Below are 13748 nucleotides of genomic sequence, written 5' to 3'. Positions count from 1 at the left end.
TGACTGCTACAATAACCTTAAACCATTTTGGGCGGGAACCCCTTTCGGTGTTTTAAGCATTGTTATAATTTAGCTATTGAAAAATAGCAGATCTACAAGCTCATAGCGCGCCACCGAGTGGCGCGCTACGAGCTTGTAGGTCTGCTATTTTTGAAAAATCGTGAAAATAAAATTAAAAAAAAATCTTTATTTTTTATTTTTATTTTAAAATAATTTGGGGACCCCCTAAAATAATTTGGCGACCCCCTGAGGGGTCGCGACCCACGGGTTGAGAACCCCTGATCTACAGGTATATCTTACAACAACAGCGTGGGAAGACTGGGATCTCATTAAAGGCATGATCTAATCATGCCAGAGAAAGTTATCAGAGAGGAGTGCTGCTTACTCATTGGTGGGAATTTTCTCTGCCAGGCCAAAGTCCCCCACCACTGCTGTGTAACCGTTCTCGTCGACCTTGATCAGGCAGTTCTAGGGAGGAACACAGAAAGACACACAGTTATCAACACACAAACAGAATCTTCAGGTCGGTGAGTTGTGAAGCTGAGCGGCACAGGCATTCTACGTCCTTCTGATTTAGCGTTAATGACACGTTAACATTACAGGGACATGTATTCACTACTGGAAGAAACTGCAGTCACTCAATGTTAATAGTATTTGTAGTAGAAAACAGTAGCATGATTTAAAAAAATAATGTAGTCTGTGTGTTTGACTAGGGTTTGACTGGATTGCTGAATTCCTACAATCACCATTATGCTTTGGTGCACTGCCCCTCCTTGTGGAGAGGAGGGAGGCTGCGTCGAGGTGTGACTTGTAGTCCAGGAAGAAAGTGAGACTACAAATTGTGGTCATGAACATGGCGCCATGACTAAAATATCTAAAAACTCATTGCACACATAAAAAAAACACAGGAAAATGTTTCTTGTGTCCTAAACCTAAACGTCATTAAAGATCTGGTTGCAAAAAAGGTGAAGTTGTCCTTTAAATATCAAATCATGTTGCTTGCCAACATTAGTTTAGAGTTTGTTCTATGAGCACGAGGGCACCATCGTGGTGTTGAATGACATAACCCTGAGAATCACATCCCACACACATATCTCTATGTTACAGAACCTTCTGTACTGTAAGTCTGCCTTTGCTACAGAACTCTGGAAGCATTCGTACTACAATATATTGCACTATGCAAACCATTCCGTGAATTCAGACACTGTGGCGGGTTTCAGACTCAGGAAATATGTTTCATGTTTCCCAGGAAGCAATTTCAGTCCAGCATCTGATTCTATTCACTGTGAAAGCCTCATGGTAAAGTTAGGGCAGTCCATTGTAACAGTAGCCTCGGAAACCCAGACGTTTTTATTTCCAGGGAGGAAAAAAAAAGTCTGGGTCCGAGTCCACTTCAATTCGGCATAGAGTAGCGCAAACATCGCTCACGCTCTGCTGATTTCTGATCGTCTGCACCTTTGTTAAATTGACACACACACACACACACACACACACTCCTCTCTCTCTCTGTCGCTCTAGTAATTAGTCTCATGTCGCGCAGCTGCGCATAGTTTCTCCCGGTGGATCCTGCCGGGAGCTGCCTATGCCATAAAAAGCATAGGTGAGTTCCAGGCTATTGTAACAGTGACCACTCAACTGCCACCATACTGTATTACATGCAAATTGATATACCGGTAGTAAATGTGTCAGTTGTATGGTAATTATCTCCGCACAGCCAAAAGGGCAGCAGAGTTTATGTATAAGCCCCTGTTTCTGTGTGCGTGTCCGCGCACGTGTGTGTGTGTGTGTGTGTGTGCGTGTGTACTGTGTACACTGCCAGTAGGCCAAGGCAGACACTCCACCGCCTGACTAGATTTTCTGCCATTTTGCATTTTCTTCAAAACACAAAATCAGACCTGTCTGAACCGAGTGGTACTGTACTGTACTGTACTGCAGGGGTTCTCAACCCGTGGGTCGCGACCCCTCGGGGGGTCGCCAAATTATTTTAGGGGGTCCCCAAATTATTTTCAAAAAAAAAAAAAAAAAAAAAAGTTTTTTTAAATTTTATTTTCACGATTTTTCAAAAATAGCAGACCTACAAGCTCGTAGCGCGCCACTCGGTGGCGCGCTATGAGCTTGTAGATCTGCTATTTTTCAATAGCTAAATTATAACAATGCTTAAAACACCAAAAGGGGTTCCCGCCCAAAATGGTTTAAGGTTATTGTAGCAGTCAATTTATATTGGGGGTCGAGAGGGGGCGGGGCGGGGGTCCCGAGACATTGCCAAAGCATTTCCGGGGGTCCCCGGCCAAAAACGTTGAGAACCCCTGCTGTACTGTACTGTACTGTACTGTACTGTACTGTACTGTACTGTACTGTACTGTACTGTACTGTACAAGCACTCCTCCCTAGACTCTGTGTGTGTGTGTGTGTGTGTGTGTGTGTGTGTGTGTGTGTGTGTGTGTGTGTGTGTGTGTGTGTGTGTGTTAGGCTGCGCAGCAGTGACACTTGGTGGTCAACAAACGCTATTTCCATGCTCATACGGCCAGACAGCCCTGGCAGCCTGGGACACACATTGCTGTGCATTGGAGTGGCTGCACCACTCAAAAATCACACCTGTGTGAACCGAGCGGTGCAATATACGACCATACAAACTTTACTGGAACTGGTCAATCATGTTTAATGGTTTTATCGTTCTTTTTTTAATTTCATTTTCAGCTTAGCTGATGTTCATTAGGTCAGTGTACTTCCTACATCTTGTCTTGATTGACTTCGTTTTTTTGTTGTCGTTATTAACTTATTGGGTACGTCCGGCAGTGAGTTTCAGTAACTAAAAGTATATCAATTACATTTATATTGGATTTCATGATTTCCGCCATCACACACACTTTGTAGTGACCTTAACCCATTCAGGCCTGACGTCGAAATTTAAAAAAAAAAAGTTTTCTAAATCATGACAATTTTCGGAAAGATTTGAGGCACATTTTAACGATTTTTCAAAAATAGCAGACCTACAAGTTCATAGCGCGCCACTCGGTGGCGCGCTATGAGCTTGTAGATCTGCTATTTTTCAATAGCTAAATTATAACATAATGTTTAAAACGCTAACGCTAACGTGACATGGATGCGTTCCAGGTATCAATGGATTAAACAGGAAATAACGGATTAAACTGACCTATTTTCCTGTGGTCAGCTCAGATGTGGAGCCGGTGGAAAGAGTTTGGGACTTACGTCATTTCACTCCATCCTCCATTGCTCCAAGTGGAGGATGGAGTGATTTGGTTTGTTTTCTCTGAGTTGCATTGATTGATTTACCAAATGAGCACTCCTTCATTTCCAGTTAATAGCTAATACAGAATTATCTGTGGGTGCAAGTACTACAGTACTGTATGTACAATACAAATGAATATTACAATAATAATTTATAATATATATATATAATAATAAGTCCTGCAAAACAGGCCCCATTATGTCCTACACACAGGCAATAAAGTGATTCTGAGCTCTGCAAATCACCAAACGTATCCTTTAAGCTGGTAAAGATTCAGACACCAGTCTATGCTATGTTTGCTAACCTCCCCCCCCCCCCCCCCTCATAGCTTTTGACCACTTGAATCATTATTTTAAACTTTAGCTGTTGAAAAATAGCAGATCTACAAGCTCATAGCGCAGCCCTGAGTGCCACGATACAAGCTTGTAGATCTGCTATTTTTGTCACAGCAAATAATTTTAACTCAAATAATTTGCTTTTTCTACATTTTGTAGAATCTGGTCTCAGGTCTAAATGGGTTAAGTGCCATGCTCTGGGTCATTGCTCTGGGTTAACTTGACGTTTGGCACAGATCATCATATCTGACACAATCACAGTGTGTTCTCTACGGAGAGGCTAAAGGTGTGGGGCTTGGGCGCTGGAAAGAGTACCGATCACTGACAGTCTGACACTGATAATGAACTCCAAAACTCCGTCAGTTCAAAGGAATGCTCCAGAATATTTCTCACCGTGATTGCTCCTGCTTCAATTGATTTATTTTACTGATGGTTGTTCTGTATAAAGTTCCTTTGTAATTTACCCTGATTTATAATGTTGTTTGATTGTATGAGTAAGAGAAAGTAAGTATTTTATGTATTGTAACCTCGGCTACGTTGAAAATGAGGGCTTGTTGCCCTCAACTGTATTCAGAGTATAAATAAAGGTGGAATAAAGAATAAAGAAAGAAAGAAAGAAAGAAAGAAAGAAAGATACGGCCAGTGGTGTAAAGCAGGGGTTCTCAACCCGTGGGTCGCGACCCCTCGGAGGGTCGCCAAATTATTTTAGGGGGTCCCCAAATTATTAAAAATAAAATAAAAATAAAAATAAAGATTTTTCTTTTAATTTTATTTTCACGATTTTTCAAAAATAGCAGACCTACAAGCTCGTAGCGCGCCACTCGGTGGCGCGCTATGAGCTTGTAGATCTGCTATTTTTCAATAGCTAAATTATAACAATGCTTAAAACACCAAAAGGGGTTCCCGCCCAAAATGGTTTAAGGTTATTGTAGCAGTCAATTTATATTGGGGGGCGGGGCGGGGGTCCCGAGACATTGCCAAAGCATTTCCGGGGGTCCCCGGGCAAAAACGTTGAGAACCCCTGGTGTAAAGTGACATTTACTTAACCACTGTACTCAAGTACAATTTTGAGGTATTCTATTTGTACTTTACTTGAGTATTTCCAATTTCCAAGACTTTTACTTCTACTCCACTACATCTCGGATCCAAATATTATATACTTTTACTCCACTACATTTGTTTGAAAACTTTAGTTACTAGTTACTTTGTAGATTTGGATTATAAATAGCAGATCTACAAGCTCACAATGTGTCACATTGTGAGCTTGTAGATCTGCTATTTTCAAAAGAGTTTTATACATTTGAAAACTTGAAATGTGACTCGAGTGCATTTTGAATACCAGACTTTGGCCTGACTCACACCTTCGCATCTAGCATACAACATTAATGCATGCTAGATGTATGAAAGGGTTTGTTTACATCTTGCCCCAATGCATTTCCAATGCAAGTCACATGGTTTGACACAACATTTGTGTTGTACGGCTTTTGGCTGTGTTTCGACTGCCCCCCACCCCCTCATACAACACAAATGTTGTGTCAAACCATGTGACTCCCATTGGAAATGCATTGTGAGCTTGCATCAGTCAATAAGTCTCATGCATCAGCTATACATCAATCTGTTGCGAACGTGTGAGTCAGGCCTTTGACTTTTCTTACTACGAAACTTTTACTTAAGTAAAACATGTGAGTACTCTTTCCACCACTGGAGACGGCTAGTAAGGAAAAAAACAGAATTCCTATCCAAAATGTAGTCTCTGGAATGCATATTAGGTTTTTTTCTGCAAACATTTCTGTCTGAGCTAGTCTAAAACGAAATGACTCCCAGGCTTGAGAGAACATACAGCTGCTGTGTCTCCTAGTCCTATAGCTTACCTTGGAGGTGAGGTCTCCTAGTCCTAGACATACAGCTAGCTGTGTCTCCTAGTCCTATAGCTTACCTTGGAGGTGAGGTCTCCTAGTCCTAGACATACAGCTAGCTGTGTCTCCTAGTCCTATAGCTTACCTTGGAGGTGAGGTCTCCTAGTCCTAGACATACAGCTAGCTGTGTCTCCTAGTCCTATAGCTTACCTTGGAGGTGAGGTCTCCTAGTCCTAGACATACAGCTAGCTGTGTCTCCTAGTCCTATAGCTTACCTTGGAGGTGAGGTCTCCTAGTCCTAGACATACAGCTAGCTGTGTCTCCTAGTCCTATAGCTTACCTTGGAGGTGAGGTCTCCTAGTCCTAGACATACAGCTAGCTGTGTCTCCTAGTCCTATAGCTTACCTTGGAGGTGAGGTCTCGGTGGAAGATGCCTTTGGAGTGCAGGTAGGCCAGACCACTGGCGATGTCACAGGCCAGTTTAACTCGGTTGGGCCAGCTGAGGTGTTTGTCGCTGTCCAGAAGCTGCTCCAAGTTACCGCCATTGATGTACTGCAGAGACACGAACAATGAATAAAGCAAACAAATTATGTCATGATCAGACTCACTCCAAATCCTCCACCGTAGTCTGAAAACCCACAGACTCAACATTGAAATCAATTATATATATATTTTTGTTTTTGCCTTTTTCGGGAATGTTTTTTGAAAATGTTTTGAAATAGTAATAATTAAAAAAAACTAAATGTTGGAAACAAAAAATAAAGGGACCCATAAAAATTGGTCCACGACCCAACCTTGGGTACCGACCCACTGTTTGGGAACCAGTGCTGTACAGTATTTTTCTCACTTCACACAGGTGTGAAGTGAGAGGCGCCAATATATTAAAGTCTAACTCATGTTGCTATGATTGGGTGATGTAATGGTGTTGTAAAACAAACACGGACAAAACAAACTCTCTTTATTGTTAATGGCATTTAATGTTTGTTTTAGGGACAAGATGACGTAAATTGCCCTTCATTGTCAATGGCGTTTTTAATGTTTGTTTAAGTAAAAACCAACATTAAACCTGCATATAGGAGGAGCTAGCGCCCCTTAACAACAAGGCGACGGGAGAGAGCAGAGAATGACGAGCTTATTGAAGAGTGCCAGGCACTGAATTAGGACATGCACGGTCGGGTCTGACAGACACGGGAGGGGCCGGGGGTCCATTGACTGACCCCATTCACAGACTCAAAACATGTAACTACACATCGATCGAGTCAGACACCCCCCCGAGCAACAAAAAGGTTAAATAAATGAGCACTGTAACATGTGTAGTATTTTAGTTACCATACAGGAATTGTGTATGACTACCCGTGCCATATTCTATAGACACCGTCAGACAATTTCGGTTTTCACTCCAAATTACTTGATCGGTGATCAGCAATTTACCCGATCTGGAGAAACTGATCTTTATACCATTTAAGTGGTATAAAAGCCAAATCAGATATCTAGTATCGTTTTGCATCTTTGTGATAGGCCTAAACATTCTCCCCTTCCTCCCCACACACACGGGTACAGGCTTTAGTTCCGACATACTATTGATCCGAAACCTCAATCCCTAACCTAACCATAACCGCAAGCACGGGAGCAGCACATGTCGGACCATCGCATTTTCGCATCGCATCGCATGTCCCCGCGCTTCGGACCTTTGGTGTGTCGGAAAAGCGTGCGCACCCCACACACAGGAACCGTTTTGACTTGGGTTTCTTTTGATATATAATAATTTTGGAAATATTCAAATTGTTCCCTTACGCACAAGATCGGTATTGGCAGATCGTAAGAAAAACAATCAGTGATCGGTCCCAAAAAAACCTGATGAGAGCGCCTCTATTATATTATATTTCCCCTCCTTGTGGTTTTTGATGTGTAACTTTAGCAGTTGACCGGAGGGGATTTGTGAGGTTTTTCAGGGATCATCTGTTCACAAAATCTGTCCAGTGTTCCACGTTAACAATCGTAATGAGATTATCCCGATAAGGACCAGGGGTTTAGCCTTTTGATAAGCAACGCTAGAGCCTCCAAAGGTATGTATGGAGAAGCTGGAGCATTGCGGACTCATATGAGAATGAAATGTGTCACATCTTTAGATCTGTAAATGTATACACCACAATCTTGTTATTTACAGACATGTTGCAATGATTAGGGGTGGGTTCCGAACCTCGGGACCAAGCAGGTACCGAACCGAACCTGCTTGGGTACCGGGTACCCATTAAAATAAGGGCTTAAAAGAATACAAGTGTTTTGTTAAACATTTGACCTCTAAATTATAATTTATTTTTATACCATTTTAGAACCGAAATAGGGAGCTGTTAGGAACTGGAATCGATTAGGCAGAACCGGAATCGGTACCGGACTCATAAAAATCCTAACGATACCCATCCCTAAATGAGACAGATCTTAAAACAAAAATTAGCCAAACTAAAATGACACAGTTAAAGAAAATAGGCCCTAGGCTTGGAGTTTACATGAAGTGTCCAAAATGAACGCTTTATTCTCAGTTCTGAGTGCTTATAACTTACAATAAAGAAAGACTGAACATGTTGGTTTGCCTACAGTATTTACTGTATATACTGCTGTACACGAGGCTCCCCCAGAGTTAGTGTCGAAGTGTCCTTGAGCAAGACACTGAACCCCTAATTGCTCCCGACGTGCAGGTTGGTGCCTTGCATGGTTCCCTCTGCCATCGGTGAATGGGTGATTGTAATGCACAATATATGTAAAGTGCTTTGGATAAAAAAAGCACTATATAAATGCACCATTTAAGAGTGAAAACCCCCCCCACACAAAGACACACACAACACCACACATGTGCATGCAAACGCCAATCCTAGACGCCGTGGTGGAGGATTACACCGTCTTTGTCTGGCAAATGCCTCCGACTGTAGTCCAACCAGTTCAACATCTGTTGTCTGCCTGGCTGCCGGGATCTGGGATAGAGGGAACCTCCACTGGAGACAATTAGAAGCTCAGACTAATCCAGCTTCCCGTACGGCGGTAGTACTAGTCAGTGGAGAAATTAGTCTCCATTAGTAGCGTGGAGCCCACTACTCTCCAATATGTTGAGCGCTAGGACGGAGTGTGGGCGCATGTAGGACGGAGTGTGGGCACATGTAGGACAGAGTGTGGGCGCATGGTAACACAGTAACACACACCACCATAAGGACGGAGTGTGGGCGCATGGTAACACAGTAACACACACCACCATAAGGACGGAGTGTGGGCGCATGGTAACACAGTAACACACACCACCATAAGGACGGAGTGTGGGCGCATGGTAACACAGTAACACACACCACCATAAGGACGGAGTGTGGGCGCATGGTAACACAGTAACACACACCACCATAGGACGGAGTGTGGGCGCATGGTAACACAGTAACACACACCACCATAAGGACGGAGTGTGGGCGCATGGTAACACAGTAACACACACCACCATAATAGGACGGAGTGTGGGCGCATGGTAACACAGTAACACACACCACCATAAGGACGGAGTGTGGGTGCATGGTAACACAGTAACACACACCACCATAGGATGGAGTGTGGGCGCATGTAGGACGGAGTGTGGGCGCATGGTAACACAGTAACACACACCACCATAAGGACGGAGTGTGGGCGCATGTAGGACGGAGTGTGGGTGCATGGTAACACAGTAACACACACCACCATAGGATGGAGTGTGGGCGCATGTAGGACGGAGTGTGGGCGCATGGTAACACAGTAACACACACCACCATAAGGACGGAGTGTGGGTGCATGGTAACACAGTAACACACACCACCATAGGATGGAGTGTGGGCGCATGTAGGACGGAGTGTGGGCGCATGGTAACACAGTAACACACACCACCATAAGGACGGAGTGTGGGTGCATGGTAACACAGTAACACACACCACCATAAGGACGGAGTGTGGGCGCATGGTAACACAGTAACACACACCACCATAGGACGGAGTGTGGGTGCATGGTAACACAGTAACACACACCACCATAAGGACGGAGTGTGGGCGCATGTAGGACGGAGTGTGGGTGCATGGTAACACAGTAACACACACCACCATAAGGACGGAGTGTGGGCGCATGTAGGACGGAGTGTGGGTGCATGGTAACACAGTAACACACACCACCATAGGATGGAGTGTGGGCGCATGTAGGACGGAGTGTGGGCGCATGGTAACACAGTAACACACACCACCATAAGGACGGAGTGTGGGTGCATGGTAACACAGTAACACACACCACCATAGGATGGAGTGTGGGCGCATGTAGGACGGAGTGTGGGCGCATGGTAACACAGTAACACACACCACCATAAGGACGGAGTGTGGGTGCATGGTAACACAGTAACACACACCACCATAAGGACGGAGTGTGGGTGCATGGTAACACAGTAACACACACACCACCATAAGGACGGAGTGTGGGTGCATGGTAACACAGTAACACACACCACCATAAGGACGGAGTGTGGGCGCATGGTAACACAGTAACACACACCACCATAAGGACGGAGTGTGGGTGCATGGTAACACAGTAACACACACCACCATAAGGACGGAGTGTGGGCGCATGGTAACACAGTAACACACACCACCATAAGGACGGAGTGTGGGTGCATGGTAACACAGTAACACACACCACCATAAGGACGGAGTGTGGGCGCATGGTAACACAGTAACACACACCACCATAAGGACGGAGTGTGGGCGCATGGTAACACAGTAACACACACCACCATAGGACGGAGTGTGGGTGCATGGTAACACAGTAACACACACCACCATAAGGACGGAGTGTGGGCGCATGGTAACACAGTAACACACACCACCATAAGGACGGAGTGTGGGCGCATGGTAACACAGTAACACACACCACCATAAGGACGGAGTGTGGGCGCATGGTAACACAGTAACACACACCACCATAGGACGGAGTGTGGGTGCATGGTAACACAGTAACACACACCACCATAAGGACGGAGTGTGGGCGCATGTAGGACGGAGTGTGGGCGCATGGTAACACAGTAACACACACCACCATACGGACGGAGTGTGGGCGCATGGTAACACAGTAACACACACCACCATAGGACGGAGTGTGGGTGCATGGTAACACAGTAACACACACCACCATAGGACGGAGTGTGGGCGCATGTAGGACGGAGTGTGGGCGCATGGTAACACAGTAACACACACCACCATAGGACGGAGTGTGGGCGCATGTAGGACGGAGTGTGGGCGCATGGTAACACAGTAACACACACCACCATAAGGACGGAGTGTGGGCGCATGTAGGACGGAGTGTGGGCGCATGGTAACACAGTAACACACACCACCATAGGACGGAGTGTGGGCGCATGGTAACACAGTAACACACACCACCATAAGGACGGAGTGTGGGCGCATGGTAACACAGTAACACACACCACCATAATAGTGAACATAATCAAAGACGTGCAAGAAAATGAGTCGAGGAATGATGACAAGAGCAGACAAAAATAAACTCTCTTGGTTAACAGAGTTATCAGACCGATAAGTGAACGGGAATATACTGTACTGTCCATGTAGAGTTAAGTACCGTTATGGTTCCTGTTCATTCACTGACGCGCCAACCACCAGTAATAAGGCTAAGGCTTTGACATGGGGGGAGTACTACTGACACACAAGTAGGTTAACATGAGCGGGTAGATAACTAGATAAGGGGATCAAGGTTAACCTGAGCAGGTAGAAGGCAGGGGATCAGTGTCACTACTTTGCTTTTGTTGTTATTCTACGGAAGTGTCTTTGAGAAAGGCCACAGTAATTATGCACTGTGATACTGCATTGGCTTTACCACTGCAATACATTAATCACGCATGCTATGATATGAAAGCATTAACAAAGCAAGCAATTAAACGTCAGCACGATAATTTATATTGGTAAAATATTGACATATGGGTATGTTTTAGTGCCGTAGATGGCCTATGGTCCACTGGGCCGTAGATGGCCTATGGTCCACTGGGCCGTAGATGGCCTATGGTCCACTGGGCCGTAGATGGCCTATGGTCCACTGGGAGGCCGTAGATGGCCTATGGTCCACTGGGCCGTATATGGCCTATGGTCCACTGGGAGGCCGTAGATGGCCTATGGTCCACTGGGCCGTAGATGGCCTATGGTCCACTGGGCCGTAGATGGCCTATGGTCCACTGGGCCGTAGATGGCCTATGGTCCACTGGGAGGCCGTAGATGGCCTATGGTCCACTGGGCCGTAGATGGCCTATGGTCCACTGGGCCGTAGATGGCCTATGGTCCACTGGGAGGCCGTAGATGGCCTATGGTCCACTGGGCCGTAGATGGCCTATGGTCCACTGGGCCGTAGATGGCCTATGGTCCACTGGGCCGTAGATGGCCTATGGTCCACTGGGCCGTAGATGGCCTATGGTCCACTGGGCCGTAGATGGCCTATGGTCCACTGGGCCGTAGATGGCCTATGGTCCACTGGGCCGTAGATGGCCTATGGTCCACTGGGCCGTAGATGGCCTATGGTCCACTGGGCCGTAGATGGCCTATGGTCCACTGGGCCGTAGATGGCCTATGGTCCACTGGGCCGTAGATGGCCTATGGTCCACTGGGCCGTAGATGGCCTATGGTCCACTGGGCCGTAGATGGCCTATGGTCCACTGGGCCGTAGATGGCCTATGGTCCACTGGGCCGTAGATGGCCTATGGTCCACTGGGCCGTAGATGGCCTATGGTCCACTGGGCCGTAGATGGCCTATGGTCCACTGGGCCGTAGATGGCCTATGGTCCACTGGGCCGTAGATGGCCTATGGTCCACTGGGCCGTAGATGGCCTATGGTCCACTGGGCCGTAGATGGCCTATGGTCCACTGGGCCGTAGATGGCCTATGGTCCACTGGGCCGTAGATGGCCTATGGTCCACTGGGCCGTAGATGGCCTATGGTCCACTGGGCCGTAGATGGCCTATGGTCCACTGGGCCGTAGATGGCCTATGGTCCACTGGGCCGTAGATGGCCTATGGTCCACTGGGCCGTAGCTGGCCTATGGTCCACTGGGCCGTAGATGGCCTATGGTCCACTGGGCCGTAGATGGCCTATGGTCCACTGGGCCGTAGATGGCCTATGGTCCACTGGGCCGTAGATGGCCTATGGTCCACTGGGCCGTAGATGGCCTATGGTCCACTGGGCCGTAGATGGCCTATGGTCCACTGGGAGTAGATGGCCTATGGTCCACTGGGAGCGACAGGCCTAAGTAAGTACCGTAGATGGCCTATGGTCCACTGGGAGCGACAGGCCTAAGTAAGTACCGTTTTTAGGTCCTTCATTCGACAGCAGATGAAATGCTGATTCATGTTTTTTTTTTAATGCTGATCTTGCCCGTGTGTTCGATGCCCTTTCCAGCTTATCATTCAAACATTCAACTACAACCCCAGAGAGAGAGAGGAGAGAGAGAGAGAGAGAGAGAGAGAGAGCGAGAGAGAGACACAAAAATGTCTTTTACTGGAAGCAGCTTCAAACAATGGCATAATCCTGCCGTGGTTAGTGATTTGTCGTTAGGCCAGATTAGGATTGCAGTAATAGCCTTTCCTGTGTAGGGTGCATTAGGTTGGTCAGCAGTGACGGAGCAGGACTCACTGTGCCAGATCATAGTAAGACCCAGGAGCTTTAAGCCTGATTCATGCTCCGTTGCACAGCTGTGCGCGGCCAATATTGTGCTCTACAGAACAATGTATTTAACAACAAAAAAAAAGTGTCTAGATTTTACTATGCGAGAGTACTAGAAAACTCCACCGTTCACATGCTGGATAGATCTGTTTCACACTACAGTATACCAGTAAGACGCCCTGAGGGCCAGAAGCACCCTCAGGCATGCATCCGTCTGGGGGACGGCAGACGGCAGACTGCTGGGCCAGTGCTGGGGCTTTGGCATCAACATATCATCAACATATGGAATTAATTCTGTACTGGCCATATATGGACCGTGTCTTGAGTATACAGGGTTTGATTAGGTCAGATCAACATATGGAATGTCAGAACAGGAAGAACGGGTGGAGAGGATCAACATATGGAATGTCAGAACAGGAAGAACGGGTGGAGAGGATCAACATATGGAATGTCAGAACAGGTCAGCTCCATATATGGAGATCTAAGGGTTTGAGGTCAGATGTAGAGTTGCTGGCCGGCTTCATATATGCAGATCTAGGTGATGATCCAGTCTTCTCCATGTATGGTTATCCAGGGTTAGATGAGGTCAGTGTCAGGATCT

The 13748-nt window shown here is 46.3% G+C and overlaps 1 protein-coding gene across 1 annotated transcript in view; it reads right to left on the bottom strand.

The window, feature by feature from the left end:
• Window positions 1–13748, bottom strand: part of tesk2 (testis associated actin remodelling kinase 2) — a 64099-nt gene that overhangs the window by 14028 nt on the left and 36323 nt on the right. Inside the window, exons 6-7 of the mRNA XM_079529980.1 lie at window positions 5847–5993; window positions 386–468 (exon numbers count right to left, since the gene is read on the bottom strand). Coding sequence (XP_079386106.1) covers window positions 386–468; window positions 5847–5993 — 230 coding nt within the window. The remainder of the gene's footprint in view (window positions 1–385; window positions 469–5846; window positions 5994–13748) is intronic.

Source organism: Electrona antarctica (genome assembly GCF_951216825.1).
Source record: "Electrona antarctica genome assembly, chromosome: 19".
Taxonomy (NCBI): domain Eukaryota; kingdom Metazoa; phylum Chordata; class Actinopteri; order Myctophiformes; family Myctophidae; genus Electrona; species Electrona antarctica.
The sequence above is the reverse complement of the archived record's forward strand: the minus strand, read 5'-3'. Positions and strand labels throughout refer to the sequence as shown.